At 46.2% G+C, this 11,909-nt stretch overlaps 1 protein-coding gene across 1 annotated transcript; it reads right to left on the bottom strand.

The window, feature by feature from the left end:
• Positions 1–241: 241 nt before the first annotated feature.
• On the bottom strand, positions 242–1,745 carry LOC123791439 (major allergen I polypeptide chain 1-like). The gene is made up of 3 exons (XM_045796239.2): positions 1,685–1,745; positions 1,351–1,538; positions 242–389 (listed from the first exon to the last, which is right to left on the bottom strand). Exons 1-3 carry the CDS (start codon positions 1,743–1,745, stop codon positions 360–362), a joined length of 279 nt encoding a protein of 92 aa, XP_045652195.1. The 3' UTR covers positions 242–359.
• Between the last annotated feature and the right edge of the window lie 10,164 nt (positions 1,746–11,909).

The following is an 11,909-nucleotide window of genomic DNA, read 5'->3' on the forward strand; positions in this document are numbered from 1 at the left end:
AGCCAGGTGTCACTCTGGGCCAGGTGGCCTGTGCCCCCTGTGGGTCCTGGTGCCCAGAAGTGCTCAGACACTCTGGCTGTTCTAATTATCACCACCCCTCCTCCCACCTGTGGAATTCAATGGAGGAAGAACCATCTGGCGGCATTCACATCTAGCCGCCGTTGGAAGGCACACTGGAGGTCCCTGCTGCGACTCCCCTCCGCCCCCAAAACCCAGCCAAAGGAGCAAGCAGTGTCCTTGAATTGCAAAGCTTTTATTGCTGGAATCCTCTAATCAGACACCTGGACATGGCAGGCTGCAGAAACTACTTAGTGATCAGTCAAGTGACATCCCTGGGGCTCCTGGCAGAGATGGCTCCGTCAACACAAAGGACTTGCATATATTTTATTCTGCGAAGAGAAAGGAAACCTGGTGAGACCTCAGGGGGTACGAGAGACATCAAGCTCTACTGAACGGTCTGTGGACACCTCCTGGAGAGGAGCCTGCGGGTTTGTCTGGAGGATGGCTTCTGGATCTGAGCAGGCAAAAGTGGATTTCTCCCAATCTCCTGGACCACAAGAGAATCCCAGGTAGGCGTAGAAGCTTCCTCCAGTGGAGCAGAGTGAAGAAGAGGCGTCACTGTGGGGATGGGGGGCATTCTTGGGTAGAATGGAAGGAGGCTGCTGAGAAGGTCCTGGCAGGGCTGCAGAGGCCCCCGTGGGCACCTGGGAGTCCCTAGGAATGAGCTGGCCCAGTCTGCTTCCTCCTTCTGCCCCTTGGACACTTGCTGCTTGAAGCAGTAGCTTGTTCCCACTCTTGGGACAGCAGAGAGAGAGGATTCACTGTGATTTTCCACTTGGGGCATCTCAGGCCTGAGAAGGCCGGAGGGGGGGTTTTGGAAGGGGCCTTCTCTCCTCCTCTCCCCTCCCTTCCCTTGCTTTCCTTGGGGACCCAGGGAATGAGGACAAATGAGGGTTTTAGGGAGGATGGAATAGGGAACTTGAGGAGTTAAGGTAAAGGAACCCATGTTTGGAGATAGGAAGGACCCAGTGCTAACAGTTTAAATGTCCAGGCTCACCAGCTGGCGAGGCTGGAGTCTGAGAGGCCAGAGCTGAGGGCCTGACACCGAGGCCAGGTGATGCCAAGGACACAGGAGGGCCTGCAGACTCCCAGGCTGGTGGCTGGGCAGTATTGAGCAGCTCCAGGGCTGGGCTGAGTCTTTCCCACACCATTCTCTCTACTTCCCCATGGGGCATGGTGGAGAAGGGCCGTGGTGGAGAAGAAAAATGGGCTCCACCGCCCCCATGTGCCCTGCCCTGAACAGACCCCCAAACAGGCGCCAGCAGCATGGACACATAGAGCTGGACCCACCAGCACATTGACAGCATTCTTCTTGTCGTCTTCTGTCATTTTCCCATCAATGCACTCCTTCAGGCTTTTGGCATTTTCTAGTATTACGGGTTCGTTTCGGTATTGTGCCACTTCTTGGGCATATTCTTCAGTGGTGCCCGTCAGGAACAGGGTGACATCCTTATGCACCGCTGAGCAGATTTTACAATCTGGAACACAAAGACAAGCTGACACTCCCTCGAAAAACCTCCATCAGGACACACTCCTCCTTTCCTCCTCCCGACAGGCTCAGAACTGCCCTAGGAAGTTGTCAGAACCCCCGGAGAACCCCCGGAGAACCCCCCTAGGTGCCCACCTCCGCCCGAGATCAGGAGCAAGGCAGCCCAGAGAAGCACGAGAGCACCAGCTGGCTTCATGATGCGAGCGGCAGGTGCTCCCTCCCCGGCCTGGAACACTTTTATGCCTGCTGCCAGCCTGCAGTGGGGCAGGAGGGGCCTGTGTCTGACACATCCCTTTTCAGGAAGCACTGCCAGGCCTCTCTGGCTGCAGCTTGGAATTGCCCCGGGGGCCATGGAGGGAGGAGACATATGTGTGGTAAGATCCTAAGTCCGTGAGTCAACACAGGACACTAACTTGGCCTCCCTTCCCCATTTGAGGGCTCTGTCCAAGTGTTAGCTGTCACCAGAGCTTAAAAACTGAAATTTCATAGGTGGACTGGAAAAAGGGGCCAAAAGTCTTCCAAATCAGGCCTCCTGAATGATGGCCAATGTCAGCCTATAGTTACCTGTGGCCTTGAAGACAGTTTGGTCTCAGCTGAGGGATTTTTCAGGAAACCCAGTGCTCAGCTAATGGTCTCACAGCTAGTAAGTGCCAAAGGAAGGCCCCTCTCTGGTGGCTCCTGCCCTGCCTTCATCATCATCTCTGTCCTTGACCTGCTCAGTGGCCTCCCTTGAGCCAGTCCTTTGGGTCTGTTTCTGGAGTCCTGAATCCTCCCTTCCATGCTGACCAAGTCCTGTCACCTGGGTACTCTGGCAATACTTCAGTCTGACTCAGAAATTGCATTTTCCCCCACCAGCCTCTTCTCTCGAGTTTCTCTATATGGTTCACACCGTTCTCTCTCCAGAGATACAATCTGAGGAAAAGCCAAGCTGCTTCTATGGCCTACAATCCCTGTGTGCTTTGTACACCCGGTGCCCTACCGAAGGCCTGCTGCCTCTCTGAATTTTTCCCTGCCATTCTCTCCTCCCTCCCTGGTCTCCTTTCTGCTTCTTGACCATGCTAGTAGTCGAGTGTTTTGTGTTCCCGATTATACTCCCAAAGCAGGGCCTTGGCATGAGCTGCCCCCACTACCTGGAATGTTCTTCCTCCAGCCACATGATTCGTGGCCTGACTGCTCAGGTCTCTTCAAACGTCACCTGATAAGAGAGACTTTCCCACAGGCTTGACCCCTTATACAAAGCCCCCTGCCCTGCAGCACCCGCAGCTCTCCCCCACTTCATCTCCCTCCATGGCTGTCCTTGCCATCCGTTGGTTGTCTTCCACTTCCTGTTAGCTGTGTAATGCGCTCTGGGAGAATGAGGGCTCTGCTGTGGGTGCCACCGCATCCCCCGGACAAGGACACATAGCAGGTGCTTCACAAACGTTTGTGAGACGGACGAAAGGAATAACCTCTTTCTGTGGTGTTGATAACCAGGAACATTTTCCCTTATGCTTGCTTGCTGGAGGTACCTGCCTGGCCTTTGCTCTGAGTCACCTGAGACAGAACAGGTTTGCAGAAGCCCAGAGTTCAAAGTTTTTTGAACCCAATCAGAGTGTCACGCCAAACAGGATTCACATCCGGTAACTGCTCTTGGCGAAGAGGCACTGAATCCTGAGCTCCAGCTGTCACGTGGCTACTGTGGGGTCACTCCAGTCTTGATGACCAGAGGCCATGCCTGTGAGGTCATCTCATGCCAGGCCGAGGCCCCTACAGATGACCCAGGCTGGGAACGTGAGCACCCTATGCCCCAGATTGGACATGCTTGCCCTTTCTGTACTGGGATGGAATTTCAGTGTGGTGGGGGCACCTGGGCAAGGACCGTATGTCTGCTGTCCTTCACTAGGCACTTCCTTCAAGTTCTCCCCAGCTCTGTGAGACGGTGAAGCCAGAGTTTGGGGTGCTAGAGTGACACAGGACACTGATGTCCGTCCAGCCCCATTGGGTGCCACAAAACCATCTGCGATGTCTCCGGATGTGGGGACATTTGCTGAGGTCAGGGGGGCTTCTGGACAAGGTCTTGAAGTATATGCAGTTCTTTACTAATGCAAGTGTGTTTTTTAATACATTTTTATTTGAGGTAATTCTAGACTTACAGAAAAGTTGCAAAGATTTGTCAAGACCAAGAAACTGACATTGGCATACTACTACTAACTAAACTCCAAACTTTGTTTGGATTTCACCAGTTTGTCCACTGATGTCTGCTTTGTGTTCTAGAATCCAATCCACATCCTAAAGTCAGCATTAGTTGTCATGTCTCCCCAGTGTCTTCTGATCTGTGACAATTTCTCAGTCTTTCCTTGTTTGTCATGGCCTTGATGGTCTTGAAGACTGGCCAGGTATTACAGAATGTCCATCACACTGATTTTGTCTGCTGTGTTTCTCATAATTTAGACTGGGGTTCAGACCTTGGGTTTTGGGGGAGACACCAAAGCGGTGAAGTACCATGTTGTCACATCATGTCGTGGCAATACGTGACATCAATATGTCTTACCACTGGTTGGTTGGGTTTGCTAGGTTTTTTCATGATTTTCCCCTTTCCTTACTCTTTGGAAGTGAGTTACTAAGTCTAGCCCACTCACAAGGAGGACAGGGCAAGAAGCTCCATTTCCTGAAGAGAGAATATCTGTGTGTATTATCTGGAATGCTTCTGTGAGGAATATCTCTCTCTTCTCTCTTCATTTACTTTTATTAAATCATTTATTTACATCAGTATGGACCCACAGATATAATTTTATACTTTGGGTTGTCATCTAATACTATGTCATTTCTTTTGTTGCTTAAATTCTTACAGATTTGGCCACTGGAAGCTTCCTTCTAGAATTTTCATGGACTATCTCATCTTGTTTGTGCCAATAAACCACTTTCCTAGAGTAGAAGGTTGAGTTTAACTCTTTTTTTTTAAAAGATTTTATTTATTTATCCGACAGAGATAGAGACAGCCAGCGAGAGAGGGAACACAAGCAGGGGGAGTGGGAGAGGAAGAAGCAGGCTCATAGCAGAAGAGCCTGATGTGGGGCTCGATCCCAGATCGCCGGGATCACGCCCTGAGCCGAAGGCAGACGCTTAACCGCTGTGCCACCCAGGCGCCCCGAAGGTTGAGTTTAACTCTTGAGGGAGTTTAAGCAGATGGAGTGCCATCTCTGGTTGACCTTGCACTCTGGTCTGCAGAGCTCCAGCTCACACTGGACACGGGTGACAAACTGTACAACTCCACAACTACTCACTGATGTTTCTGGATGCGCTATTGAGTCCAAGCTCCTCTGGGGACCAGGTTCACTGATGGAAGGGGGCGAGCCAGGGCCAAGGCTGGACCCACTGGGAGTCCAGAAGGTGTCCAGCAATTTGGTCTTTTAAGGGTGAGAAGGAAGCAGGTGACATGATCCTGCACTGGAGCATTATGAGCTCTTGAGGAAGCCCACGTGCCCAGGAGTCCTGAGATTTCCCTGGTAGGGAGTGCTTCAGAGCCCAAGAATGGTGTCCACCCACCCTTGGGGCTCGATCCAGAGACTTGCAGCAGTTACGGTGTTCAAGAGGCTCCAATTGGGCCCGGCTCCCCCTACTTATCTCCAGGACTTAAACTTAGGCGCAGGAAAGACTGGATGATCTTTTGTCAACCTGCAGTGGTATAGACTTGTCCTTGACCCTTTCTGTGATTGGGAGAGTACTGACTTGGAGCCAGGATAGCTTGGGGGAAGGAGTAGCAGAAAACAGGGGTCACAGTTGGGACAACAGAGCTGTTGGCTCAGGATGGAGTCACTTAGAAATGTCAGCTCCAGTCGGTCTTTGGCAAAGGAAAAACCACATCCTCTCCAAGAGGCTTTCAGCCCAAGGAGTGAGGGAGCCACATGTGCCAGGTCCCTCCCCACAGGCCTTTGGAGCTCCTAGGAGGGGTGTGGGTGAGGCTCAGGGAGTAGTAGTTTATAAAGCAGCAGAAACACTGCCCTGAGCAGAACATTCTGGTAGTTAACACCATGAAGGGGACACTGTTTGTGCTGGCCTTGCTGGTGACCCAAGAGCTGGGCATCGAGATGGGTAAGGGTAGAAAAGAGGGACAGATGGCCTTCTTGATCTTTGCCCTGTTCTAGCTCACTCCCTCATCCCCCATGGTGAACTCCAAATAGCTTCTAGGGACAAAGTTAGGGGGCAGCTGGGAGATCATTCCCCAGGAGTCCTGCATAAGCCCCTGAGGTTTCCAGTCATGGACTGGAGGGAGAGGTTTGGAGATGGGGGGGTGGTCATTAGTTGGGTACACAGTAGGGGAGAGTTCGTTGGGGGTAGTGGGGCTTAATGGAAGGTCAGAAGCAGGCAGGCTGGTCTGTCTCGAGGCAGCAGTCAGAGGCCCCTCACGCTGTTCCCTTCTGCTGAGAGTGTCTCAGAGAAAATGTTTTCTCTCTCTGGGATGTAAGCCATCCTGGGAATGGGCAGGTCTCTGTGGAAGGTGAGTCGGAACACCCTGGATATGTGAATTACTTTCCAGTGCTGGGGAAACAGGAGCCTCCGACCCTGGTGATTCTTTTTTGAGGTGTTTTCTGTTTGTGTCTTCAGTGAAATCTTGCCCCATTTTTTATACCGTCTTTGGTTCCGTGGCCGGTGGAAGTAAGTCACAGCTGGACTTCAACCTTGGTCTAGTCAATGCTACTAAACCGGAAAAAGAAGCCCTTGAAAAAATCCAGGATTGCTACAATGAGAAGGGACTCAAAGCCAAGGTCTTGGATCTGGATGTCATGGTAATTTCTATCCTTTCCCCTCATCCCCACCCTGAGGACACACATGCAGCATATTGTAAGATTGCACATACAAACAGACCGCGCAGTCAGGGGCTCCACGACAGGTAAGAGCCATAAACAATCACACACATAAACTTCGCTCCGTCTTAGGCACAGAGAACGTGCAGCCGCATGCACAAGCAGCCTCTTCTACCGCACATGTCCCTTTCGTGCCAGTTTACACACAGCTGGAAAACGGGACTAATACTGGTGTGACACAGAAAATGTGTTGACTCATGCGATTTTTTTTTCTATGTTAGGAGAGCCAGCATTGCAGGAGTAGAATTTCAACCTTCGGCAGGAAAGAAAGAGTCCTTAATGCGGCTCCTGCCAGTGTAGGAGCGCAGTCAGCTCTGTTGTAGGAATGTTGAAACCTGTCACCTGCCCTCAGACTCTCTTCTCAGGAAGGGACTCCCTGGCCTTGTGAGGCTTCTGGTTTTCGGCCTGTTTTACTGCCCACTTTGATGGCTCTTCTTTGGCTCAGAGCCCCACTTCCATCTGGATCGTCTCAGTGGCTAAAGCCAGAAGTTGCGCTCTGTCGCTTTGGTGCCTGGGGCCCCTGAGGAAGCTTCTAGCCTCGCGCTCACGTCTTCCGTCTCTCGTCGTCTTACTGTCTCCCAGGCTACCATCACCACCAGCAAGCAATGCCTCTCTGAAGCAGTGGCCCCATAGAAGAGTGCTGTGGCCACTTTGAGGAGATGAATCTTTGCCCCAATGCCCGATCTGCGCTCTGTCCTCCTGCTCTGTTCTTCACACCTGAAGCTGGAATCCCGACACCTGTCCTCGCCTCCTTCAGTCTCTGTCAGGCTGGTTGTTAATAAAATAGCTGCAGCTTAGCTCAGTGTGCCCGTGTCTGTGTGCTCTGCGGAGAACTTGTGGGCCTCGCAGGAGGTCCCGGGACACAGCAAAGGGGGTGACATGTGTGGTCATTGGGAGCGTGGGGACTGGAGTCAGGCCGAATCAGGAGCAGGTGCGAGCGGTTTCGTCTTTCTCAGGCTAGTCTCTCATCTGTAAAATGGGGATTGTGTGTGAGGATTAAATTAAATAACATATATGTAACCCCAGGATTCACCACTCTGGATGGATAAAAATGTCCACATAGCCTATTGCTGCCTCTGGCGTTTGCCTCCTTGCAGAGCCTTTAGGCCCTGAAATGTCACCCTGGTCATTGCAGGGTGGACTCAAGCGATAACCTGACTGGGCTTATCACAAGTCCTCTCTGTCTGCCAGTGGCATCCGCCCTTTCATGCTTAGGCGGATGTCTTCTGAGTAGGCCAACTTTTCTGCTGAAACACGCAGTTCCACTGCTGTTCTTGAGTTCTGCCAGTGGAACCAGGACCCCCATGGGATCTTGGCACAGGAAGAAGGGAGAAAGGGAGTGGGTGGAAGAGACTAACCCAGAGGGAATGCTGCTGTCACGGGGAGCTCAGGCTCTTAAATCTTACTTGCAAGATGTGTCCCCTGTGGCAAGTGTCATGAATCCTCTGAGTCCACTTCCAAAAGTATCCAATCGGCAACTGTATTTATTACTAGGCTACTGATGAAGCTACAGGGCAAGGACTAGGTTTTACCTTTATTTCCTAGAGACTGGAGCAGTGTTGGGCTCCAGTGAGTATGGCTCACAAAAGAAGTAGTATAGCAGGCGACATCTCTCCACAGTCCTGGACCAGGAAAGCACAGTAAGGTCATATTGAGGGTGTTGAACTTACGACAGGCTAAGAGGCCGGAGGCTTGAGTTCTGGCTCTTCTCTGGCCTAATGGTTGAACTTAAGCATTTTAATTTACCTGTTGGCTCATTTTACAACTGGATTTTATGCCTGCCATGTCTGCTAGACTTAATATAAAGTGTTCAGGTCATACTAAAGATCTAAAATTTTATTGATAAGTACAAAATAAAATTTGAATTGATAGAGGGCTAAATCATATCTTTATATGGGATAAATTGACACTGTAGAAATGGAGCTGGAGGAGATTATGCTAAGTGAAATAAGTCAAGCAGAGAAAGACAATTATCATATGGCTTCACTTACATGTGGAACATAAGGAATAGCACAGAGGATCACAGGTGAAGGGAGGGAAAACTGGGAAGAAATCAGAGAGGGAGACAAACCATGAGAGACTCTGGACTCCAGGAACCAAACTGAGGGTTACAGAAGGGAGGGGGGGTGGGGGAATGGGGTAACCGGGTGATGGGTATTAAGGAGGGCACGTGTGGTGATGCGCACTGGGTGTTACACCCAAGTGATGAATCGTTGAACACTATATAAAAAAACTAATGCTGTATTGTATGTTGGCTAATTGAACATAATAATAAAAAGAAATGTCAACTACTTCCAAATCCATCTAAATTAATCTATGTTCTAATGAAGATTGATTTAAAGTTTATCCAAAAGAATACATTCTTGAATTGAAATCAAGCAAGAAAATTTAGAAAAATAAGAACTATGAGCAGGATCTTTCTCACTAGGTCTTATAACATAGGTATATATTTATGACTAATAACAGTCTAGTTTTAGTAGATAAATAGATGGTCATTGTGGTAGAAAACACATAAATAGACCCAAAGAGGGGTGCCTGGGTGGGTCAGTCAGTTAAGTGCCTGCCTTTGGCTCAGGTCATGATCCTGAAGTTCCAGGATTGAGCTCTGCATCAGGCTTCCCACTCAGCAGGGAGTCTGCTTCTCCCCCTGACTGTCCCCCCTCTTGTGCTCTTTCTTTCTCTCAAATAAATAAAATCTTTAAAAAAAAATAGACTCAAGGATAGTTTAAGACATAATAGTGACAGCTAATTGAATCATGGAGAAAGAATGGATTTTTTTTTTAAGTGGCATTGAACAAAATGACCAAATATTTAAGAAATGAAGATGGGCCTGCCAACCTTTCTCTGTGGATTAATGTGGACTAATGATTCAATTGCCATACGTTCAATAGTTTATTATCCATTTGTCATGACTGATCTCTCTCTCTCTCTCCCTCCCACCCCTCTCTTTTGACTTTCATCATATCATAGTCTGTTGGTTTTTCTCTACCTTACTGGGCGATCTTTTTCAGCTTCTTTTCTGGTTACTTGTGTCTTATACTACGGATCACATTCTTTGCATCTCTTTTCTACATACACTTTCTTAGTGTATGAACTTGGGACATGCTAAGTTTCTTTCTTAGTGATATCTACAACTTCCGAATTTAAATCTCCAAACCCAGTACTAGAAGGCACAGAATTGGCTCTCACTAAATATTTGTTGAATTAATGAATATTGAAAAAACTCTAAATTCCTTCTAAGGGACAAATATACACAGAATTTAAATAAATGAAAAGACTATTGAATGGGAATTTTCAACAGCAAAGAAATGTCATTTCCCCCTAAAAAGAGCAATCAGTTTATTGTAATCCTAATGAAAATACCAAGAGGATATTTTTGAAGAAAAAAAGTACTTTATTTTTTAAAAATTCATTTTTACTGAGGTATAATTGACATACAACATTGTATAAGTGTAAGGTGTATAATGTGCTGGCTTGATACACTTATGTACTGCAATATGATTCCCACCATAGCATTAGCTAACACCTCTATCACATCACATAATTATTTCTTTTTATCATTTACCAAAATTGGAAACAACCTAAGTGTCCTTCAACTGAGAAATAGAGAAAACGTGTCACATTCACACAATTGAATACTACTCAGCAATAAAAAGGAACAAATTATTGGTGCATGCAACAGTATGGAAGAATCTCAAATGTATTATGTTGAATAAAAGAAACTGAGCTCAAAAACTACAATTAAATGTATTATTTATATGCCATTTATATTTGGAAAAATAAACAAGAATAGCTGAATAAAAATTTTAAAAAGTAATTAGGGGTAGCAAGCCCTATGAAATATTAAAACATACACATTGCAGGCAGATAAATGGATTATTAAAGGAAGGCCAGACATAGATCTACATAATCATGGATTTTATGGTAAAGGTAACTTGAAAATAAATGAAGAAATTAGGATTATTTCATAAATGAAATGGTGCTGGATCAACTGATTGAACATTTAGGGAAATAAAACTGTTGGATATCTCTCTTACGGCTTTCTTCAAAATAAACTTCAGAGCTTAACGACTTCCGTATTTAAAGACTGAGACAGAAAGATCCTATAAAAGTCTTAGAAAAGGGGTGCCTGGGTGGCTCAGTTGGTTAAGTGTCTGCCTGCGGCTTAGGTCATGATCTCAGCGTCCTGGGATTGAACCCCATGTTGGGCTCCCTGCTTGTGGGGAGTCTGCTTCTCCCTCTCCCTCTGCCTCTCCCGTTGCTTCTGCTCACTCACTCTCTCTCTTTCTCAGATAAATAAAAAAATCTCTAAAAAAGTCTTAGAGAAATTTATAGAAGAATATTTCTATAACCTCAGAGTAAAGAAGATTTTCCCAAAGATATGTATATTTATATATTTATAATATATATAATTATATATATTGTTATATATTATATATAAACACAGAGAGTATAATGATTTTATAATAGTTTTTCTTACATTAAAATTCTTTTTCCCCAGTTGTTCACAGAATATGCATTTTTTAAATTTTTTGTTTATTTTTTGATTATTATTATTATTATTTTTTTACTATGTTCAGTTAGCCAACATATAAATTCTATTTGGAATAGAATTGACTCTTTAAAATAAAAGAATAGAATAATAATCTATACTGGGATTGATAACACATGTAGAAATAAAATGTATTACACAGTGCACAAATACCAGGGGAGAAGAAATGGATGCCTACTGTTCTTGTGGTATTTTTAAGTATTCTATATGAAGGGATATAATATTACTTTAATGTTGATTGTGATAAGTTAAAGATGTACATTATAAATAAAACCACTTCATGTTCTTAAATTTTTTAATTTTAATTTTAATTTTTTTGAGAGAGAGAGTGTGCACATGCATATGGGAGGGAGGGGGAGAGGGAGAGAGAGAATCTTAAGTAGGCTCCACGCTCAGCATGGAGCCCAACACAGGGCTCTATCTCACGATGCTAAGATCATGACCAGAGCCAAAATCAAGAGTTAGACATTTAACTGACTGAGCCACCCAGGTGCCCCTAAGTAAAACCACTTTAAAATCATTAAAAAATAAGTGAATATAGGACAAAAAAATGAATTGTAAAAGTAATTCAAAATTAGGCAGAAAAAGGAATAAAGGAATAAAGAACAGATGGGACAAATGGGAAATAAATAGCAAAGCTATAGATTTAAACTCAATCAGATCAGTAATCACTTTATTTATTTATTTTTTTATAAAAAATTTTTATTATGTTATGTTAGTCACCATACAGTACATCCCAAGTTTTTGATGTAAAGTTCCATGATTCATTACTTGTGTATAACACCCAGTGCACCATGCAATACGTGCCCTCCTTAATACCCATCACCAGCCTATCCCATTCCCCCACCCCCCTTCCCTCTGAAGCCCTCAGTTTGTTCCCCAGAGTCCATAGTCTCTCATGGTTCATTCCCCCTTCTGTTTACCCCCCCTTCCTTCTTCCCTTTCTTCTCCTACTGATCTTCCT

Source organism: Ursus americanus, chromosome 21 (assembly GCF_024610735.1).
Source record: "Ursus americanus isolate L20-20 chromosome 21, mUrsAme1.1.p, whole genome shotgun sequence".
NCBI classification, from domain to species: Eukaryota; Metazoa; Chordata; class Mammalia; order Carnivora; family Ursidae; genus Ursus; species Ursus americanus.

Coding starts and splice junctions, on each gene's coding strand:
- LOC123791439 (XM_045796239.2), bottom strand. CDS start 1,745: ATGAAGCCAGCTGGTGCTCTCGTGCTTCTCTGGGCTGCCTTGCTCCTG. Junction 1,539..1,684: donor GCTCCTGATCTCGGGCGGAG/GTGGGCACCTAG, acceptor TTTGTGTTCCAG/ATTGTAAAATCTGCTCAGCG. Junction 390..1,350: donor AGAATGCTGTCAATGTGCTG/GTGGGTCCAGCT, acceptor TTCTCTTCGCAG/AATAAAATATATGCAAGTCC.